Source organism: Pelmatolapia mariae, linkage group LG18 (assembly GCF_036321145.2).
Source record: "Pelmatolapia mariae isolate MD_Pm_ZW linkage group LG18, Pm_UMD_F_2, whole genome shotgun sequence".
NCBI lineage: Eukaryota > Metazoa > Chordata > Actinopteri > Cichliformes > Cichlidae > Pelmatolapia > Pelmatolapia mariae.
Window position 1 is genome coordinate 1,900,024 of NC_086243.1, and position 23,085 is coordinate 1,923,108.

The 23,085-nt window shown below is 38.4% G+C and overlaps 1 protein-coding gene across 1 annotated transcript in view; it reads left to right on the forward strand.

Annotated features, from left to right (window-relative positions):
* gad3 (glutamate decarboxylase 3) overlaps nucleotides 1-21,946 on the forward strand; it is a 32,023-nt gene extending 10,077 nt beyond the window's left edge. Inside the window, exons 4-15 of the mRNA XM_063462375.1 lie at nucleotides 443-533; nucleotides 1,902-2,014; nucleotides 2,721-2,836; nucleotides 3,236-3,315; nucleotides 3,670-3,724; nucleotides 3,800-3,916; nucleotides 9,587-9,651; nucleotides 10,245-10,323; nucleotides 18,450-18,599; nucleotides 18,922-19,029; nucleotides 21,346-21,435; nucleotides 21,773-21,946. Coding sequence (XP_063318445.1) covers nucleotides 443-533; nucleotides 1,902-2,014; nucleotides 2,721-2,836; nucleotides 3,236-3,315; nucleotides 3,670-3,724; nucleotides 3,800-3,916; nucleotides 9,587-9,651; nucleotides 10,245-10,323; nucleotides 18,450-18,599; nucleotides 18,922-19,029; nucleotides 21,346-21,435; nucleotides 21,773-21,946 — 1,238 coding nt within the window. The remainder of the gene's footprint in view (nucleotides 1-442; nucleotides 534-1,901; nucleotides 2,015-2,720; nucleotides 2,837-3,235; nucleotides 3,316-3,669; nucleotides 3,725-3,799; nucleotides 3,917-9,586; nucleotides 9,652-10,244; nucleotides 10,324-18,449; nucleotides 18,600-18,921; nucleotides 19,030-21,345; nucleotides 21,436-21,772) is intronic.
* The last annotated feature ends 1,139 nt before the right edge of the window (nucleotides 21,947-23,085 follow it).

The window sequence follows — 23,085 nt, forward strand, 5'->3', positions numbered from 1 at the left end:
AGCCCCAAATCACAACAACACTTGCCTCAATGTGCTTTATACTGTAAGGTAAAAAGCCTAAAAGAATACAGGGAAAACCTCAACAATCATGTGACCCCTCTGAGCAGGTCCTTTGGTGACAGTGGGAAGGAAAAAAAAACGTTTTAACTGGAACTGCTGGTAGAACAAGTCTTCCCTGTTACAGGGAAGGACATTTCTGTTACTGTACATCTTTAATCACATTCTTTGTTGTCTTTATTTTATTGGAGATGTATAAATGCACACAAGAAATGTCAAACCTTAGTAGTAAAGTATTATGTATTATTTTATAACACACACAAACACACAAACACACACACACACATGCACTCATAAGCATAAAAACACATATATAAACCCCAAACAGAAAAAAAACCCCATAAAACTATATATACACTAATTCTTCTTTTCTTATGTTTTTCAGGTCATCCACGTTTTTTCAATCAGCTCTCTTCAGGTTTGGATGTGATTGGTGTGGCCGGCGAGTGGTTGACCTCAACAGCCAACACGAACATGTAAGATCTCAAAAAAAGTCACATTACACAAAAGTTATACATTGATTTGCATGTCATTGAGTAAAAATATTGAGGGAAACAAGTATTTGATCTCCAATCAAAACATGACTTAGTACTTGGTGGAGAAACCCTTGTTGGGAAGCACAGTAGAATACATCTCAGGAGGGATTTTTGGCCTCTTCACAGAAAATCCTTTAGGATTCTTGGCTGCCTAATGGACAGATTTTCTATAGAACTAAGGTGTGTTGTGCGAGTGTTTTAGTGTGAGTGGGTTTATCTATTGCTTTGTTCTTGTACAACGCTTTGGGAAAACTTTTTAAAGTTTTTAAATGTGCTATATAAATAAATTGGATTTGGATTTGGAACTTGTTAAATGTAGAAAGCTGTCTATAAAATCAGGTTGTTCCATTCCAACCTGGGCAATTCTAAAAAATTGTGAAGGAACATCAGTGACAAGCTTATAAACCTGCACAAGGCTGGAATTTGTTATAAGACCATCAGTGAAAAGCTTGGTGAGAAGGTGGAAATGGAGGAAATATAAAATTACCTTTGACCTCTGCTTGTTAATGATCTGAAGGCAGCTGGAACCACACTCACCAAGAACACTATTGGTGACACACTAAGCTGTAATGGATTGAAATCTTGCTGCAACTGCAAGGTCCTCCTGCTCTTGAATAATCAAGACCCTTCTTATCTTAAAGACCTCATAGTACCATATCACCCTAATAGAGCACTTGTACAATAGGAGCCAGAGCCTCCAGCTTTCAGGCCCCTCCTCTGTGATTTGAATTTTTAATTCATTAAATAAATATGGACAATCATTTCAACCTGGAAAAAGAACTGTTTAAATAAATAATTGAAATTACATTACACTGATGCCGATGAGTGTGTGTAAACTTACATACTAATGTATGTATATCCAAAAAAAAATGGAGGAACACTTTGAAAATGCATACTCTTGCCACAGAAGGCATATGAGGCATTGTTGTGCACCATGAGGAACCCAGGATCCACTGCACCAGCGTAGGCTCTGACAATCCAAGGATTTCTTTCTGATACCTAATGGCAGTCAGGGTGCTGTTGTATTCGTGTATCCACCTTGAGGAATCACCAGTAGAACACTTCTTTCTTCAATTATTATTTATTAAAGCAGACATTGAATGATTAAATATTATCATGTGCATGAATCTCTTTTATTCAGAAAACCACAGGCTGTAAACCAGTTAGTGGAGTTCACAGAGTTTTATATGAGAATGTGCAGCTATCTAACTGGTTAAAACTGGCTGGGAGAAGCTGCTTGTTTTACAGGCTTTATTTGTAATAGAATTACATTTCTATGTAATTCTAGAATGTACATTTCTTTACCAGGTTCACATATGAAGTTTCGCCTGTTTTCCTCCTCATTGAGGAGGTTCTGCTGAAAAAAATGCGAAGCATTGTGGGGTGGGCTGATGATGAGGGTGACGGACTCTTCTGTCCAGGTAAAAAAAAAAGATATCGCAAAAATCTGCTTCAAGAAGTTAAAAGTAAACACCTTTAGATATGGATAACTGACTAATTAAAGAAAAAAAACCTGAACCTTTGACCTCTATGAATGATAAAGCTATTTTTGTATATATTATGGTCATTTTATGCACTAAGGGGAATTTTTACTGCCATGGATTTTGTCAAAATGCATGCACACCATGATTTGCACTCTTCACAAATCAATACAAAATTGATTTGACTGATTACTGTTATTGTATGATGAGACATTTCTGTTCTAATAAAGGGATGGAAATCCACAAACAGCAAAGGAAAAGTCATGGTTTGGGTTAAAATCTGGTTGAGATTATAGGACATATTTATTAAGATTGCTAATTAGCACTAACCCTAAATTTGATTTAAACCTTAATAAAATGAAATTAGATTTTCTGTTATTAGAATAGTAATACACATACTTTGAAGGCTATAGAATGTTAATTCAAATTAACATTTTGATTAAAAGGAAGAAATAAATGACAGGCTGTCAAAGTCCAGTGGTTTTATGTTGTTTTTGTTTGTTTGTTTTTACCACCCATCCATGTATTTGAGCCTTCTTTCTGTGCTGACTTTGTGACTCCAAAACTACATTGCCACAATGGTGGTACAGTTTATACCTTAAAGAAAGGTATACAATGGACTAACTGTGCATTCTATTTTCTATAGGAGGCACGATATCCAATCTGTACAGCATCCTCTTGGCCAGATATCACTTCTACCCAGAGGTGAAGACCAGAGGGATGGGAGCTCTGCCTCGGCTGGCCATGTTCACGTCAGAACATGTAATCATAACTCGCACACTCTTTCAATCTATGGGCGTAAGCCCTGCAGGTTCACATGAAAGTGGCATTATTTAGACTTCTTGCATTGTTTCTGGTCTAACATGTCTGATGTTCATACATAACTAAGCCAATGAAAAAAAATGAAGGGTGGCACTGGCTCAAAACCTTTGCACTGTGCTGTTTATGGTTGGCTGTTTTTGTCAGTGCACTATCCTAAAATGGCTTGTGTGCAGCACGAGTGAAACACAATTACAGAATAATAAATATAAACGAGCACCTGCAAATGCCTTAATGGAATCACTATGAGCACTTCTTTCAGTTGAATCAAAGGGTGAAGTCTTTTTCTTGATATTGAAGTGAGACAAATACAGATGAAAGGCTGTCTCTCCTTCTATTTAGAGTCATTATTCAGTAAAGAAATCTGCAGCTGTGCTGGGCATAGGCACTGAGAATGTGGTTGTGGTGAAATGTGATGAAAGGTGAGTAAGCTGCATGCTAACCACACCTGACATTAACCCGGCCTAATCAAACATGTTTGCTCACCTGTCCCAGTTTTTCTGTATTCATTTAAATGTTTTGCTAAAATTGTTCCAATAGGAGAAGATATTTGATATTATGTTTCATAGATATTAAAAAACAAAAGACAATAATAATATTTTTATAGTGATGTGTGTCTTACATTATATTACATAATTTCCTCTGATTCTGATACACTATATTACAATATATTGCATATATTTGGCATAAATAGATTTGATTTTCATGTGTTATAGATTAATTAAAGGGAATAGCACATTTCTATTTACTGAACATTTATACACTTTTTGTTTAAGAGGGAAAATTATTCCTGCAGCACTTGAGACTTCCATTGCCACAGCTAAAGAAAAGGTATGAATGAAAGGTTTTTTAAAAATACATCAGTAAAAACAGTCCTTGTCAGTACAAATCCCTGCCTCTCTCTAGGGTTTGGTTCCTTTCTATGTGAACGCCACAGCAGGAACTACCGTGTATGGAGCCTTTGATCCCCTTAATGCCATTGCAGACATCTGCCACACACACACACTCTGGATGCACGTTGACGTAAGTGCTCTCTACACCTCTCCCTGCTTTCACACAGAGGACATTATTTACAGTGTAACCTTTGACCTACACCAAAATGTTTCCCTAAAATCAAATGCATTACAGTGTGCATACTTGCTTTTTGTCTTCAGTATGATTTAGACTCCATGGTTGGACTATGTAAATAGATTTATGCACCTACTTCAGGAGTAATACAATATACACTCAAACCAGTCTCTCTTTGTGCATAATTGTATATTTTATATAAATGTATTACACATTTGAGTTGAGCCTTTCATGCACCAGTTTTATTTGCCGTTTTGTGTGTTTGAGAAAAGAGAATCTGAAATCTAAAATCAGGAAGTACAGATTGCCGAGTGTTGTGTGCACACCACTAGCATCATGCAAATAAATTTGATGTTGTGTAAGTTTTCAAATTACTGCTACTTATAACATTTAAAGTACTTTTTGAGACAGTTTAATTAAAGTTTATTTACATAGCGCCAATTCACAACAACATTTATCTGATAAAGCATTCAAATGTGACTTAGAGTCATATTTGACTCATATTCATCTTGCCATAACCAATTTTGTAAGGAAGACTGAATCAATATGTTGATGTAAAAGAACCCACCCACCACTTTAATCACACTCTAGATCTTGTTTTAACATATGGCATAGAAACTGAACATTTAACAGTGTTTCCTGAAAACCCTCTGCTGTCTGATCATTTCCTGATAACATTTACATTTACAATAAGTAAGTAAGTAAAGTAAAACTTTATTTATATAGCACCTTTCAAGATAAAAATCACAAAGTGCTTCACAGAAGCTAAAACCTAAAAATAAAAATCAACCAAAAGCAAGTTTAAAAAGATGAGTTTTTAGCTGTTTTTTAAAAGCGACCACTGAGTCCACAGATCTCAGGCTCAAAGGGAGAGAGTTCCACAATCTGGGGGCCACAGTTACAAAAGCTTTGTCGCCTTTTGTTTTCAGCCTCGTGTGTTGGACAGCCAGCAAGCCCTGGTCACATGACCTCAGGGACCTGCTGGGAATGTATGGATGTAAAAGTTCACTTATATATGTCGGTGCTTGTCCATGCAGAGCCCTGAAAGTCAAGGTCAAAACCTTAAACTGGATTCTGAATTTAACGGGGAGCCAGTGCAGCTGAATCAGCAGGGGTGTGACATGGGAGTACTTGGAGGACTTGGTCAGAAGCTTTGCAGCAGCGTTCTGAACAACTTGCAGATGCTCCAAAGAGGCTTTACATAAACAAGTTAACAAAGAATTACAATAATCCAGACGAGATGAAACAAATGCATGAATGACAATTTCTAATTCAGAGCGCAATACAATGGGACTCAGCTTAGCAATGTTTCTCAAGTGATAAAAACAGGAGCGAACCAGAGATTTTACATGGGCATCCAAAGTCAGAGCTGAGTCAATACTAACACCAAGGCTCCTGATAGACGGTTTTGCAAATGTAGCAAGTGGACCCAAGTTTTCCATAACACTAGGTACAAAATTTTTAGGAGCACAAACAAGAACTTCAGTCTTCTCCTCATTTAGTTGAAGAAAGTTTCCAGCCATCCAACATCTAATGGGGTCTATGCACTTATGCAAAATCTGTAGCTTGGAAACATCATGGGGCTTAAAGGAGATATATAACTGAATATCATCTGCATAGCAGTGATACGAAATGTCCTTAAAAATGCTCAATAAGTGTTGAAGAGGAAGTAAATACAGCAAGAACAATAAAGGCCCCAAAACTGAACCTTGTGGCACACCATAGGCAAGAAAAGTAGAAGAGGAACTGTACTTAGAGGTAGCCACAGAAAAGGATCGTTCATGCAAATAGGATTCAAACCAGTCCAAAGCAGCCCCTGATATACCCACCCAGTGTCTCAGCCTATCTAGCAGAATATGATGGTCCACAGTATCAAAGGCGGAGGTCAGGTCCAACATCAACAGAACGGAGCATTCTCCTGCATCACATCTCATCAAAATGTCGTTGGAGACTCTAAGAAGTGTAGTTTCAGTAGAGTGAGCTCTACGAAAGCCAGATTGGAATTTATCCAGAATGCTGTATTCATCTAGAACAGCTACAAGCTGCTTAGCCACCACCTTTTCTAAAATCTTAGCAATGAGTGGTAATTTTGAAATCGGTCTGTAGCTACTGAGAAGAGAAGCATCAAGCTTAGGTTTTTTTTAACAGTGGGTGAATAACAGCATTCTTACAATAAACAGGGACCTGACCAGAAACCAGTGAGGTATTGATAATTGTGAGCACACAGGGACCAATAGACTGAAAGACATTTTTAAACAAAGATCCAGGTAAAATATCAAGAGAGCAGGAGGATGCTTTCATTGAATTAACTAACTTGACCAGCTCAGGTAAGGACACAGGTAAAAATCTTTCTAAAATTACAGGCCTAGCTTGAGTTGGAGCAGACAAGAGAGACCCAGAAGGAGAGATATTGTTCCTCACGTTACTGATTTTTTCAACGAAGAAAGAAAGAAATTTTTCACAATCTTCATTTGATGAAATTGGGACAGCATGTGGAGCAGGAGCAACAATATCACTAATGGTGTTGAATAGTACCTTGGGGTTACCTCTGCTCTTAGACACTAAGTCTGAGAAATAGGCAGCCCTCGCATCTCGAACTGAAGTGTTAAAAGAGACTAAAAGGTCCTTTAAATGAAGGAGATGGACCTGCAAACGCGTTTTCCTCCATAAACGCTCAACCTTACGGCAGCAACGCTTTAAGAAGCGAATGCTGTCATTTATCCAGGGAGACGACTTTGAAACCGGAGCTAGTCTAGTTTTGACAGGACAAACATTGTCTAAAATAGAAAGACAATGATTATTAAAAGGATTTGTTAAAAAAATGAACATCCTTATAAGGAGATAAAACTAAATTAAAGGCATCGGAAAATTTAACAGCAGTAGAGGAAGTTAAGATGCGAGAGCTAACCACATGTCGAATAGGAGAGAGGGACAAATGAAAAGACAGATTAAAAAGAACACAATGATGATCCGAAATAAAAATGTCCTCAGTACAAATAAAATCAATGTTTAAACTTAAAGTAAAAACAAGGTCCAGTGTGTGTCCTTTGGTGTGTGTGGGACCAGACACATGCTGAGTAAAATGAAAAGAATCCATGACGCTAAGGAAACCTTTGGCAAAGAGGTCAGAGTCAGTCTGGACAGCTTCAAAGTCGAGGATAAAAAGTCACTGAACTCCTTTAAAAACACACTGTTTAGGCCAGGTGGACGATACACTACAGCGCAGTAAAATGGATCTTTATTTCCAGTTCTAACCAGCTGTAGATCAAAGGATGAAAAATGTCCGACCAACACTGCGCGACAGTAAAACCGGCTTCCAAACACCACAGCGACACCTTCTCCTCGACCCGACGTCCGAGGCTGGCTGATGACGAGTACCCACTCGGGCAGAGTTCGATGAAGGATGAAAAGTCACCATCGCGCTGCCAGGTTTCGGTTAGAAATAAGAAGTCCAGTTTCTTGGAAAGAATAAAATCGTTCAGCAAGAACGTTTTATTAGTCATTGATCGAGCATTAAAAAGCGCCACGCTCAGCGAAGTAGAAGACATATTATTAACAGAAGCGGCCTGATTTAGGGGACGAAGAAACAGAGTTTGATCCGCGACGTTCATAAATTCCACTCACCGCGGGGATGGAAGGCCAAACAACAGGAGAGTCTGGATGAACACTCCTGAGGTAGCGCCGTCTCATAGATCCAGGCACAGTTAGTCCCCGCTTCCAGAACAGTCTGAGTTTTACCTGGACACCTGCTCTTTTTCCTCTCCTCCTCCGTGACTTGCGCGGACACAGAAAGGCGCCACTGATGACACCTAACGAAGATCCAGACACCGGTGTCGGCAGCGGAGGATGGAAAATACCGCAGGAGGATGAGGCATCTTGACTTATCATAAAGAATCGGATGGATAATAGCGTCAGGCAATCATAGACAAGGGCAGCCAACACATTAGTGACAAAAAGCGAAAGCAAAAAGGCCGAAAAAAACAGCACAGAGAAACCACGGCCAGCAGCGGCAAAGCCAAACACAGGCGCCATCATACCATCATACCGGAAGTAACTTTGTCTTGCAATAATTGATTACACAGCAGTGGAGAGTAGACTTTATCACAGTAGATGTCTTTCTGAAAGCGCTGTAACTAAGTTTAAGAATATACTCCACCCACTGTTATCATCTTCAATGCCCTGTACCAACATAGAGCAGAGCAGCTACCTGAACGCTACTCCAACAGAGGTCGATTATCTTGTTAATAATTTTACCTCCTCACTACGTACGACTCTGGATACTGTAGCTCCTGTGAAAACTAAGGCCTCAAATCAGAAGTACCTGACTCCGTGGTATAATTCTCAAACACGTAGCCTAAAGCAGATAACTCGTAAGCTGGAGAGGAAATGGCGTGTCACAAATTTAGAGGATCATCATTTAGCCTGGAGAAATAGTTTGTTGCTTTATAAGAAAGCCCTCCACAAAGCCAGAACATCTTACTATTCGTCACTGATTGAAGAAAATAAGAACAACCCCAGGTTTCTCTTCAGCACTGTAGCCAGGCTGACAAACAGTCAGAGCTCTGTTGAGCCAACCATCCCTTTAACGTTAACTAGTAATGACTTCATGAACTTCTTCACAAATAAAATTTTAATCATTAGAGAAAAAATGACCAATAGTCATCCCACAGATGTAATATTATCTACAGCTACTTTCAGTACCATTGATGTTAAGTTAGACTCTTTTTCTCCAATCGATCTTTCTGAGTTAACTTCAATAATTACTTCCTCCAAACAGTTTTGTAGGAATGGGGTCTTTTAGACCCCATTCCTACAAAACTGCTCAAACTGCTCAAAGAGGTCCTACAAAACTGCTCAAACTGCTCAAAGAGGTCCTACAAAACTGCTCAAACTGCTCAAAGAGGTCCTACAAAACTGGTCAAAGAAGTCCTGCCATTAATTAATGCTTCAATCTTAAATATGATCAACCTATCTCTAATAATCAGCTATGTACCACAGGCATTCAAGGTGGCTGTAGTTAAACCTTTACTCAAAAAGCATCTCTAGACCCAGCAGTCTTAGCTAATTATAGGCCAATCTCCAACCTTCCTTTCATATCAAAAATCCTTGAAAGAGTAGTTGTCAAACAGCTAACAGATCACCTGCAGAGGAATGGCTTATTTGAAGAGTTTCAGTCTGTCTCTGTCTCTCTTCCACAGCATGTCTTTATCCTGTCTTCCTTCTCTCACCCCAACCAATCACAGCAGATGGCCCCGCCCCTCCCTGAGCCTGGTTCTGCTGGAGGTTTCTTCCTGTTAAAAGGGAGTTTTTCCTTCCCACTGTCGCCAAAGTGCTTGCTCACAGGGGGTCATATGATTGTTGGGTTTTTCTCTGTACCTATGAAGCGCCTTGAGGCGACTTTTGTTGTGATTTGGCGCTATATAAATAAAATTGAATTGAATTGAATTGATCATTTACTAACAGGGACCTAATATTTGGTAGTCCACAGTCCAGTAATTTACTCTTCCTGCTCCCAAATCTAAATAGTCAAGTTTTAAGGGGTGTGTAATAAATTCTAGAAACACATTTGTAGAAACATAGATGGTCTATCTAAAGTGCCTGTGTTCTTTGATTCTGTCCCCCCAGGCAGCTTGGGGTGGAGGCCTGCTGATGTCAGACAGACACAGAATGAAACTGCAGGGCATTGAACGGTAACTATCCAAATATTCCCAGTCAGTTCACACAGCATATTTCCACTGGAACAGCACTATTAAGAGCCAACAAGCAATTTGAGAGCCAGCTCAACAATAAAGCAAAGCAAGGTTTCAAATGACACTGAACATAATGATTAGTTGAACTGAAAAGAAAATAACATACCCACCATCCAGCTTGACCACAGGAAGCATTTATGTTTCTGTATGATTGAATATTGCATCGTGTTAGTACAGAGCGGTTGAAGTGCGTCATTTTTTTTTATTATCTAGCACACAATGAAACCCCTCCTTTATTAAATGTCCTGCCAGATGGAAAAGCCATCTGTGTTTATCACTGAGCCTCTCTTTGAGGCCCTCCCAAAATTTCATTGAAGGTAAACTCAGTGTGTGTGCATTGCACAAACTGAGAAAAGACTTTACTGGTAAAGGTAATGTTGTGTATCTAATGTCAAACTTCAAAATGAAAAAAAAAAAAATATTAGCAAATTCAACAAGCTTGTGACAATTTACATCATATTGCAAGATCTTCTTGTAACTATGTGCCACATATTTTTGTTTTCTTTTGTGTTTGTGTTTTGTTTCATTTTCAGAGCATGTTCAGTGACATGGAATCCACACAAGATGATGGGTGTCCCTCTGCAGTGCTCTGCCATACTGGTCAAGAAAAGAGTAAGAGATTTGCTTTAATCTGGAGTCAAGACTGCTATTGTCAGTCTGTATTTTCCTCTGTTTACCATTTTAATGAAGCAGATGTGTGGGCTTCAGTTTTTCCGAGACGGTTTGGTTAATTGCTATAAAATGTTGTTAGAACATTAAGAAATAAGTATGTTTATGGTGTTTTATACGATTTTTAGTTTTTTTGTTAACTACTGTAGTAAGTAGCATATTGTAAGTAATTTCTGAAACTATTTGAAAACTGTTTCAAAATAAATTATGCATCAGATTAAGTACTTTGTCTTTTACTGTACTGATTTAGGAAGAAATTTAGTACACACACATGATTTGTGTGTATGGTTATGTAATATTAGTTATAGTTATAGTTTATAGTTTATTTATTTATATAGCACATTTAATTACAACAGATGACCAAAGTGCTGTACAAGAATACAACATACCTAATAAAATAACTTAGAGTATTGATAGCAAAACACCAAATATGAATTAACAAATAACTCTTATGCTGTATTAAAAGCCAGTAAATAAAAATGTGTTTTAAGATAAGATTTAAAAAGATTGTCAGTAGGAGCTTGTCTGATTTGTAGGGGTAAATTATTCCACAGCTTAGGCGCTACGACTGCAAATGCTCAATCGCCTCTACACTGTAAAAATAAATTGTAATATAAAAGTATTTTACTGTGTATTTTACAGTTTTGTACTGTTCTTCTAGAATATCATTAAATTCACATAAATAGACTGTGATTTTACATTTCAAATGTAAATTATCGTAAAATCACTGTAGATGTAATAAAACATAATTTTCTTGTTTTTTAAATGTATCTGTCTGTACATATGCATACTTAGATTGTTAAAATACATTCACAAATGTATCATAATTTCACAAATATTTGTCCGTTATTTGAAAGATAGAACTGTTAAATTCAAATGTAATGCTATGGAAAAATATATAAAATGATTCTTATAAACTTTTTTTTACATCAAATAATTATTATTATTGTTGCTATTTAGGGCGATCGTGGCTCAAGAGTTGGCAGTTCGCCTTGTAATCAGAAGGTTGCCGGTTCGAGCTCTGGCTCGGACACTCTCGGTCGTTGTGTCCTTGGGCAAGACACTTCACCTACTGCCTACTGGTGATGGCCAGAGGGGAATTGTAAAGAGCTTTGAGGGTCTCATAAAGCGCTATGTGAATGCAATCCATTATTATTTAAACCAACTGTTAACCGTATATTTCTGTACATTTAAGTATTATTATTCATATTGCCGCATTCATTGACCTTGTTTATAGGTAATTTCATTGTTTCATCAAATTAAATTGTTCCTAATTTAATGTTTAAAAGCACTTGAAAAAGGCAAAATCCCATGTAAAATTAGGGCAACAAACTGTATTGTCATTACTGAAAATAACCGTATTTTCATGGGAAAGTTATTTTCTGTTATTTCCTGGTATTATTTTGGCACCCCAGCTGCCGGAATATTACTGTTTTTTTAGGATTTTTTTTTTTTTCCAATGGTCTTTCTTTTGTGGGGCGGTCCTCATGTGAGCCTGTTTCGTCAGAATGAACAGAATGATTCTGTTCATTCTGCAGATGAACAGAATCAACCTTTTGGGGTTCTTTATACTTCCCCATAAACACCCTCAAAGCAAATAGCACATATGTAGTGCTCTTTCTAGGCATAAGATCATGCTACTGGTCAATGATCGTCACCTCTCTTCTTAATCTACGCTACCCGTCAAAAGGTTGGACACACCTTCTCATTCAATAGTTTTTCTTTATTTTTAGTACTTTCTACATTGTAGATATATACTTAAGACATCAAATATATGAAGCAAGATATATGGAGTTGTATGTAGCAAAGTAAGAATTGATAAATAACTCTAAATATGTCTTGTATTTTAGATTACTTGAAAGTAGTGTTACGGGTCCGAAATTGGTGGAGAGTACAAAACCAAGACAGTCCAGAAAGTCTGAGTCAAAGCAATCTTTATTGAAGTTCACGCGCGGGAAGACAGTCACTGCATACATCAGCAAGGGTCTTCGCCAAAATTATACTTCAAATTGCTTTTATATCATCAGAGTATTATGACGCCCCCTCTTGCGTTTACAATCACATAATTTGCATGTACAGAACATTTATGTATTTTAAGAATTAACTGCAGACACAGGAGTTCCCCTTTTGGCATCTTCTTCCAAAGAAGGCAATAAACTCAGGCCTCTGTGGTCTCCAGGGGCCGGTCCTCTCCACTCGTCACCTGTTGTCAAGACAGACGCTCCAGTGCAGCATGTTAACTGAGTGCCTTCAGGCCTCCACTCAAACCTGTTTCTAGATTATATGTAATATATATATGTGTTTTGTAAGCATGTGTGCACTCTTTCTTAAGCTCCCAATTTCCTTACCAATGTATCACCCAGACATAGCGCTGAATGAAGCTTGTGACCTTTATTTACCTGGGAAAGCTTCAACTCTTTAAGACCATAGAGCTGCAATGTGTGTAAAGATATAACAATATAAAATGGTTATGACTGCACCTGTGAGAGATTAATATGGTGTCAGTATGTTTAAATGTTTCAAGGCCATCTTAAAGCTATAAGCTGTGTGATTAATGCTATTGGCAAAGCTATGAAATATATTGTGATAATGAAGCAATTTTCTTTTATTCTCACAGTAGCCACCCTTTGCTTTGTTGACAGTGGCTTGGCCTTTTCTCAGTGAGCTTCATAATTTAGTCACCTAAAATGGTTTCACTTCACAGGTGTGCCTTTTCAGGGTTCATTGGTGGAATTTCTTGGCTTCTTAATGGAGTTGGGACCATCAGTTGTGTTGTGCAGAAGTCAGGTTGGTACACAGCTAACGGCCCTATTTGGTAACTGTTAGAATTCACATTATGGCAAGAACCAATCAGCTAAGTAAAGAGAAACCACAGTCCATCATTACTTTAAGAACTAAAGGTCAGTCAGTTAGGAAAGCGCTCTGACGCTTTTCTTCTATTAAAATTCCCAGCCTGTCCGAAGACCAAAGAACTGTATTAGAAGGTAAGATCACACTAATTGAAGTTAAGCAGGCAATTGGCAGTCTTAGATTGGGCAAATCTCCAGGCAACGATGGATTTCCATCAGACTTTTATAAGGTGTTCGTGGGCGAATTAGCTCCAAGACTATTGTCGGTATATCAAGACGCGTTTCAAAGAGGGAGACTACCATTTAGTATGCGATCGGCAGTGATCACGTTATTACATAAAAAAGGGAAAGACCCACAGCATTGTGGGAATTACCGCCCAATTTCATTAATTAATGTGGACGAAAAGATTATTTCCAAGATATTAGCTTTTAGGCTTGAGAAGGTTCTTCCTTGTTTGGTGCATAGGGATCAGGTCGGTTTTGTGAAAAACAGAAGTTCTGCAGATAATTTACGTAGGTTATTGCACATATTCTGGAAGAGCAGGAATAATTTAGATCCTGTCGTCGCGTTCTCCTTAGATGCAGAGAAGGCCTTCAATAAAGTTGAGTATCCATTTCTGTTTTATACGTTGAAGAGATTCGGTTTTGGTCCCATTTTTAGGCAGTGGATTCAGGTGGTATATACAGATCCAATGGCTACAGTTACTACCAATGGGATAATGTCACCCTCCTTTTCGTTAAGTCGGGGTACTAGACAAGGTTCACCCTTATCACCTCTCATTTTCGCCCTGTTTTTGGAGCCTTTGGCTATTGCATTACGTGAATGTAAGCAAATTAGAGGGGTGGATATGGGTCGAGAAGAACATAAAACTTTTTTGTATGCAGATGACATTTTACTGATTTCAAGTAACCCAGTACAGGCCGTTCCTGCAATTTCCTCAATTATTGATTCCTTCTCTGTAATCTCTGGCTACACTATAAATTGGTCTAAGTCGGAAGTTATGCCCATTTCTAAATTGTGTCCTCCAGTTATGAGGAGCTCATGGCAGTTCAAGTGGATGCCCGAGGGTTTGACTTACTTGGGGATTAAACTGACCCCTGGTTTAGACAATATAATGCAAGTAAGTATCTCCCCAGTGATTCAATACATTCGTCCGCTGTTGCAGAATTGGGTTAAAATAAATCTGTCCCTTTTGGGCAGAATTAACTTGGTGAAGATGATTATTGCCCCTAAACTTCAGTACTTTCTTCACATGTTACCGATAGCAGTCCCACATAATTTGCTAAAGCTTTATAATACATGTGTGGAGGGTTTTGTGTGGGCAGGCAAAAAGCCATCTTTTAATCGGTCCAAACTATATGCGGCTAAAGATAGTGGCGGGTTGGCATTGTCCAAGATGGTCTGGTATCACTATGCTTTCTCCCTCTCTCAGTTAGTTAAGATACATAATTCCCTTACGGAGAAGCCATCATGGGTTGTGATTGAGGAAAGTCTTGTGGCTCCCTCGTCTTTAGAGGCCTTCCTCACTCAGAGGGGAAGACCAGTACCGTTTAAAGATCCAGTATTGGCTTTCATGCAAGAGACCTGGTTTAGAGCTCACCAATATATTAACATTAGCCCCTATCTTACCTCTAGAGCCTCTATCTGGTATAATAAGAAAATATTAATTGGTAAGAAACCGGTCAGGTGGGAGGCTTGGGCTAGGACAGGTATCAATCAGGTGGGGGATTTATTTGGGCAGACTGGCATGAAATCGTTTGCAGAAATCAGACGAGAATTTAATCTGGATCCAAGGGAAATTTGGAGGTTTTTTCAAATTAGACATTGTATTAAAACCATTTTGAATAATAACCCAGACCCTCCATCTAGTATTCAGGAGATGTTTGCAGCTCCTGGCATTAATAGAATCAGGGCATCCAAATTCTACGGGATCTTCCGAGAGGCGCACTCTCCCAATTTGGGGGGGCTGAGGCAGTGTTGGGAGAAGGATCTGGGTATCCAGATTTTAGAGGACAGTTGGAAGAAGCTGGTTTCATCATGGTATGCTTGCTCACCTGAAACACAGTCTCAACTTATCCAGTACAAGTTGCTTCACAGAAATTACTGGACTCCCAGTAAATTAGTCAGGCTGAAGCTTGTGGATAATGACACCTGTTGGAAATGTCAGGAGGAAGCCGGGACTCTAGTTCATATGTTGTACACATGTCGGAAAAATGATTTTTTGTGGGACGGGATCATTAACTTGGTGAATGATATTTTTAAACTTAATCTTTCTAAGTCTCGAGCTGTGTGTGCCCTGGGCCTGTTACCTGACAACAGTATCCTTTCAAAAAAACAGAGACTGTGGACGCGTCTGGCTTTCATAACAGGATGCAGGATAATACTGAGGCACTGGAAGTCATCCAGCCCCTGTTCTCTCGGGGAATGGACTGAACAAATGTCTAAGATGGCATTATATGAACGGGTTATGTACAGAATTAAGGGGAGAGAAGATATTTTTGAGCAGGTCTGGGGTCCTTTTTTGTTGTACATCGACAATGTCTCTTAGATATTGTGATAAGTGTTCTTTTTTTTTGGGGGGGGGGGGGGGGGGGGGTTGTTTTTTTATGTGTCGTTGGTATTTTTGTTGTTGCTCTTTTACTTTGAAAGTCAGTAGAGGGAAGAAATTGTCTAATGTTATCAGTGGTCAAGGTTATGTTTTGTTTTTAGGCACCCGGGTGTTTTGCCCCCTTTGCTTTTGTTTTTGCTGATGTTTTCCAGGAGGCGGTTTCTCATTTTGTCTCTCCTGGTGTGTTTTTTGTTTGTTTGTTTGTTTGGTTCTCTTTAGTTATTGTTAGCCCTTATTTGTTGGTTGTTGTTAAGAAGCGGACAGAGAACTGACAGTATGATTATTCCTGTTGTATATTTGTTAATGTTTCTGTCCATCCAAAATATGAATTAAAAAAAAAAAAAAAAAAAAAGGTTGGACACACCTTCTCATTCAATAGTTTTTCTTTATTTTTAGTACTTTCTACATTGTAGATATATACTTAAGACATCAAATATATGAAGCAAGATATATGGAGTTGTATGTAGCAAAGTAAGAATTGATAAATAACTCTAAATATGTCTTGTATTTTAGATTACTTGAAAGTAGCCACCCTTTGCTTTGTTGACAGTGGCTTGGCCTTTTCTCAGTGAGCTTCATAATTTAGTCACCTAAAATGGTTTCACTTCACAGGTGTGCCTTTTCAGGGTTCATTGGTGGAATTTCTTGGCTTCTTAATGGAGTTGGGACCATCAGTTGTGTTGTGCAGAAGTCAGGTTGGTACACAGCTAACGGCCCTATTTGGTAACTGTTAGAATTCATATTATGGCAAGAACCAATCAGCTAAGTAAAGAGAAACCACAGTCCATCATTACTTTAAGAACTGAAGGTCAGTCAGTTAGGAAAGCGCTCTGACGAAACAGGCTCACATGAGGACCGCCCCACAAAAGAAAGACCAAGTGTCACCTCTGCTGCTGAGGATAAATTCATCCAAGTCACCAGCCTCAGAAATCACAAGTTAACAACACCTCAGATTAGAGCCCAGATAGATGCCACATAGAGTTCCAGTAGCAGAAACATCTCTACATCAACTGTTCAGAGGAGACTGTGTGAATCAGCGCAAGAAACCACGACTAAGGAAAAGCAACAAACAGAAGAGATTTGTTTGGGCCAAGAAACACAAGGAATGGACATGAGAGCAGTGGAAATCTGTGCTTTGGTCTGATGAGTCCAGATTTGACTTCTTTGGTTCCACTCGCCGTGTCTTTGTGAATAGATGCATGGTTCCCACCTTGAAGCATGGATGAGGTGGTGTGATGGTGTGTGATGGAGATTTATTCAAAATTGAGGGCACGCTGAACCAGCATGGCTACCACAGCATCCTGCAGCCACTTGCCATCCCCATCCAGTTTGTATTTAGTTGGACCATCATTTATTTTTCAACAGGACAATGACCCCAAACACATCTCCATGCTGTGTAAGGGCTATTTGACCAAGAACGAGAGTGATGGAGTGCTGTGGCAGATGGCCTGTCCTCCACAGTCACCTTACCTAAACCCAGTGGAGATGGTTTGGGATGAGATGGAGCATAGAGTGAAGGCAAACGGGCCAACAAGTGCTCAGCATCTCTGGGAACTCCTTCAACACTGTTGGAAAACCATTTCAGGTGATCACCTCATGAAGCTCATCGAGAGAATGCCAAGAGTGAGCAAAACAGTAATCAAAGCAAAGAGTGGCTATTTTGATGAATCTAAAATATAAAATTTATCATTCATAGTTTTGATATCTTCAGTGAGAATCTAGAATGTAAATAGTAATGAAAATATTGAAAAACCATTAAATGAGTAGAATGTGAATGTGTGCCCAAACGTTTGACTAGTAGTGTAGCTTCAACAACTCTTTCTATATCTTCGTGGAATGGGTCATCAACTTTACCCTACAGTTTGTAACTCACCCTTCTTATTGAAAATGTTTCCATTCTTCAAGCATCCTCTTACTCTCCAGGATTCTGTAAAACAATCTGTTTAGAAGGTCCACTTTCCATCTCCATATCTCCATATATGATATTTTAGCCAGCTAGCTAATAATGGTCAGCTCCCAAAATTACAGTTTATTTATTAATTAAACTATGTTTACAAACATACCCTTAAACTCTAAACAGAAAATGCAAACAAAAGCTATCACAAACTGTACTTTTTTTATTTACACAAATACAATAACCTTAAATATTTAACAGTAATAACAATAATTTTATATCACACCTCAAATTGGTAGTCAGGATTCTAAATCACCAAGCAAAGGCCAGGAAATGTACCGATATATTTTGATTTCATGGCCATCTAAAGAAATTAATAAGTAAATTCAAGCAAGCAATAACACCTCTGCAAAACAGGTAGCCAGTGATAACTAGTGTTACTAGCCTCCTGGACAAATGACTAGTGTCCAAGACAAAGCTGGCACTAGTGCTAAACCAGACAAAGGCCTAGTGCAGGCTAATGCCAGTTGCCTATGCAAACAAAAAATGTGATGAATGCAGTCTAACTGTATGCAAATGCAATTTATAGGAAACATAGCTCAGAGCTGAGACCTTAGCAAGCTTCTAGTAGGCAGGCAGGTAGTCAGGATGTAGTGGCCCATCTGTGTAGTTTCCGCTTTACTTTGTATGAATGATTTCTGCCTCTTTCATCTTCAGGGTCTCTTACAGGAGTGTAATAAGTTGGGGGCCCAGTACCTTTTTCAGACGGACAAACCATACGATGTGAGCTATGACACTGGAGATAAAAGCATCCAGTGTGGCCGACACGTTGATGTGTTTAAACTCTGGCTGATGTGGAAGGCAAAGGTATTTTTTAAAGTACAACTAAAACCGCAATGTTGGTGTGGATGTGTGTGCGATAGTGTCAGTAACATAACCTCTCTGTATAAATGACGTTCTAACCTTTACCTAAGCCTAACCTTTAAGTATAAGCATATCAAACATTTAGTAAACAAGAGTAAAATTATTTAAATATAATGGAATATCATGAATTCTTTTTTGTAGTAATTTGTTTTTTACAAATGGTTTCACTTTCCTCCCTAAACAAAACAAGGTTATAAGATGTCTTTATGTCATTTTAACAATAACTATTTGTCTCTCTCACTATGTCCACTATTCAATATGTGAGGGCTCAGACGGCTTTGGATCTCAAGTCAACAAATGTCTGGAGAATGCCGAGTATCTCTATGATCAGCTGCAGAAAAGGACAGAATTTGAACTAGTCTTCAAAAACAAAGTGAGTGTGCTCTTTACAGATATTCTTCCAGAAATATTGATTCTTTGATAGTACTATATGCCAAATCAATTTTTTGTTCAGTTTGCACTGCAACATGACCTTATGTTGGAGACTGGGTGTACATGGTACACGGCCATTTAAAATGCTGAATTTTTCTCCTATGTAAGTTGAGTTCAGATATTATATTAGAGGTGACACAGAAAGTTGGACTAAACCTCCATTTTATAAAAGTATCTACTGTTACTTTAGTAAAATACCAATACTTTTCCTGTCCAGAACACATCATTCCAAATGAATGATCGCATATTCAACATCAAATTTAGAATAATCCTAATGTTGTGTTTGCACAGTGCCACGGTCGCCAAACCACTCCATGTCTACAGGTGTAAAGATTAATTTCACATCACTCAGAGATCAGAGATACCACACACCAGGTACCAGATGGTCCTGGAAAAGTTTGTGGAGGGGCTCCCCAGGGGGACAGCATGGTGGCTTTGCTGCCACCAGCCAGCGAGCTTGAAGGCAGCCATTACACTGATGGAGGACAACCTGGCTGGGCGGCCAGAGAAGGCGGAGGGTCACGACCAGCTGGTCCCAGCTCTGAGGACGATGCCACACCTCCTTGTGTCGTGGTTCTTGTGTCGCGGTTCCTCACCCCACGGACAAAAGGAGTGAGGAACCTGCCCTGTCATTTCATTAAGGGAAATTTAGTACACCTGGAGGCCTTAATCCACACCGTTCCCTGTGTGGTCGGTACCATGACAACAGCAGAGGTTTTTTTATTAATTCACTGTGACACAATTAACAGTGGCAAGAGTTACCCACAGATCTTAAAATAAAATGAATAATGTCATTTAAGAGACATCTTTGCCTCAAAAGGTCTTGTCCTGGGTTATTTGGAAAGTCCTGGGTGGACTGGTTATCAGAAGTGTACAGAATTTGGACATTATTTTTCAGACAGTGAGATTGTTTAATTTAGGTCATTCCTAGAGGTTTTTAAAATTCACAAGTGTAATTTCCTTTCTAGATTCACAGGCATCCAAAGTCTTTATTGTAAAGAATTTCAATATATGTAAGTGTAATTTCTAGCATTTGCCATGTAGACTGGGGTTGGTTGTCAAACTTTTTCTCTTGCATGATTAGAGAATCATGCAGGAATTTTGCATGCTTTGTTCATGTTTTAATTTGGGTTTTTTTTGTTGTTGTTTTTTTTACACTGCATCGTGTTCTGCGTCCTGATTGGCTATAGACCATTGTCAATCAATCTCGTGCCGTGTCTCCTGTACAGTACAGAATGCGTTCAGCTTGTCAAATTTACATAAATCTTCGATGGCTAGCAGTGTGACTCTGAAGTGCTATATGTTTGTAAGTTTTCTCCACAACAAACAAAGCAATGTCGACGAAACGTTTTGCACCGTCAAAGGCAACCGCGGGTGCCTTTGGCTTCATTCTATAATACTGGACTTATTTTTCTACGAAGGTTTGAACTTTTAGAGTGTTTAAACAAGATAGAAAAGTGTGAAAACGTTCATGCCTGTCTCAGAAAAGTGTAAAAAGTTTGTAGTGAGGACTTTTACAGCCTTAAAACATCTATAATAATTGTAAAAAAAAACCCACAAAAAAACCCATAAAGTTGATTTCACCTCTTGCGGGTTATTTTTAGAACGTAACTCCTGCAATAAACGAGGGACCACTGTATTACTTTATGTTTAAGATGTGTTAAAAACAAACAAACAAACAAAAAAGACTCATAACAATGAGTGTGAGTGCATTGGGATTCTAGCAATTATAACAAAATACAGACATTTAAACCTGTCAACAAAATGTTGCTCACTGTGCCATAAACATGTAACTGCAAATATTACCACCGGATGGGTGGATGGATAATTGACCAACCAGAAACAGCTCTTTAATATTGCTTTTGCTAATCACCTTATGAACACTAGTGCAGTGTGCTTTAAATTTGTAAATAAAGAAATGTATCAAACTAAAATTAAAAAGAATTTAAAGAAAATTGTGCAAGAAATATTTCAACAGTGACAAATTGTTGGCTGGTTAGCTGAACAGTGATAACAACAAAACATAAAAATTAACCTGAACCTGAACCAGGTCTAACTTACATGTAACCAGGAACTGTTGTAGGACATACATGTTTTGGTTTGTTTGTTTTACCTTTAACTAGTTTAACTAGTATCTAACTAGTTAGATATTATTTGTTTTTTTCCTTCTCTTTTTCTCTTTACCTTATTTAGCTCTTTGGTTTCTCATCTATTGAAATGAACAAACATGGTTTGTCCCTTTTCCTCCCTCAAACAGCCAGAGCACAGTAATGTGTGTTTCTGGTACATCCCTCCCAGTCTGAGAAGCTTGCCACCTGGACCTGACAGAGATAGAAGACTCCATCAGGTCAGTGCACATCATTACAGTGGTTATGTTCTGGTTAAGCTTTGTGTTATTGTTGTAGTAGATATTTCTTGGTTTATTTCTTTGATTATTTTCTTATTTTTATCCTTAGGTTTCTTAGTTAGCTTTGGTACCTTTTAGAAGTAAGGCTATTATTATTAGTGACTGTTATGATTAGGCGGTTGTATTGTAGTCTTTGTGTTAGATATTTGTGTCATGTTACTTCCTGTGTTATTTTGATAACGATTTGTCTTTCTAGTCTGCATCTGGGACCTCTTCTGTCTCAGTTTCTTGACGTGTTCATACTAACGATGATGATCTTTAATATATTTCTCTGCAGGTTGCTCCTCGGATCAAAGGCAGGATGATGGAAAAGGGCTCTGTTCTGATTGGCTATCAGCCGTTGGGAACCAAAGTCAATTTCTTCAGGTGTGTGTTTTCCAATCCTGCCACTCAACAAGAGGACATCGACTTTCTGCTGGATGAGATTTGCCAGCTGGGTACTGACCTTTAAAATGTTTAAGTTAACAGGTTTTTGATATTTATACAAGCATAAAGTAATTTTAGTTTTCCATTAGCCTACATAATATGCATTGAAGTAAAGCCTGACAATAGTGTAGACGCTTAAGGAAACTTTCTTGATTTATATTCCAACTTTCCACAGATTTAATAATTCAGTATTGACTGTTATTGTCATTTTCTACTCTGGATTTTTTTTGTCTAATCAACAGGCCCTTTAACTTTCAGAAACCATCTGAAATAACCAAATGATCAAATGATCTTCATTATTCTCATAATATTTTATGTATTGTTATGATGTGTAAGAAATAATTGTGGAAGATGTGTTCTGTCGAGAGAGGAAGTCCCCTGGCTTACCTCTCATTACATCTGAGACAGCGTAAAAGGACTTAACATTCAGGACTTGACATTTATATTAAAAATTATACAGAGTGCATGAGAATAGTCTATCTACATGTGGTTTTGTTATCTTAAATAAATCATCTTTATTCTTAATCAAAGACATGAATTAAAGTATAAGTCTGATAATTCTGGGGTGGCTGTAACTCAGGTGGCAGAGCAGGTCAACCACTGACCAGAAGGTCGGTGGTTCGATCCCAGGTTCCAGTTTGTATGCCAAATATCCTTGGGCAAGATATTAACCCCATGTTGTTTTCTGATGCGTCCACTGGAGTGTGAATGCGTATGAATGTTAGATAGAGCACTTAAGAGCTTAGAAGAAGTGATTGGGTGAATGAATTAGTTGTATGAAGCGCTTTGAGTAGAAAAGCGCTATATAAGAACCAGTCCATTTACCATTAATGAGAAATGAGTTGAGTAATGAAAATGTTTCTAATTTGTGGATTTTGTATGCATAGATGTGATCCGGTTTCGACATACAGATTAGTCTCTGTGTGTGTGTCTGTGTCGCCAACCCATCATTATACATAATTCTGAAAAAGAGAAAGGGTATTAAGTGTTGTAACTGTGTATGTGTGTGTGTAGACAAGAAGGATGGGAGGAGTGAGTGAGTGAAAAGCACTGAGCAGCAAAAAAATGTCTGGCTATGAACGGCACGATTTAATAAAAGAAATTGCATTATTTTGTGATTGACAAACACAGCGTTTGAAGAGAAACGTTTTCTTATACATGTGA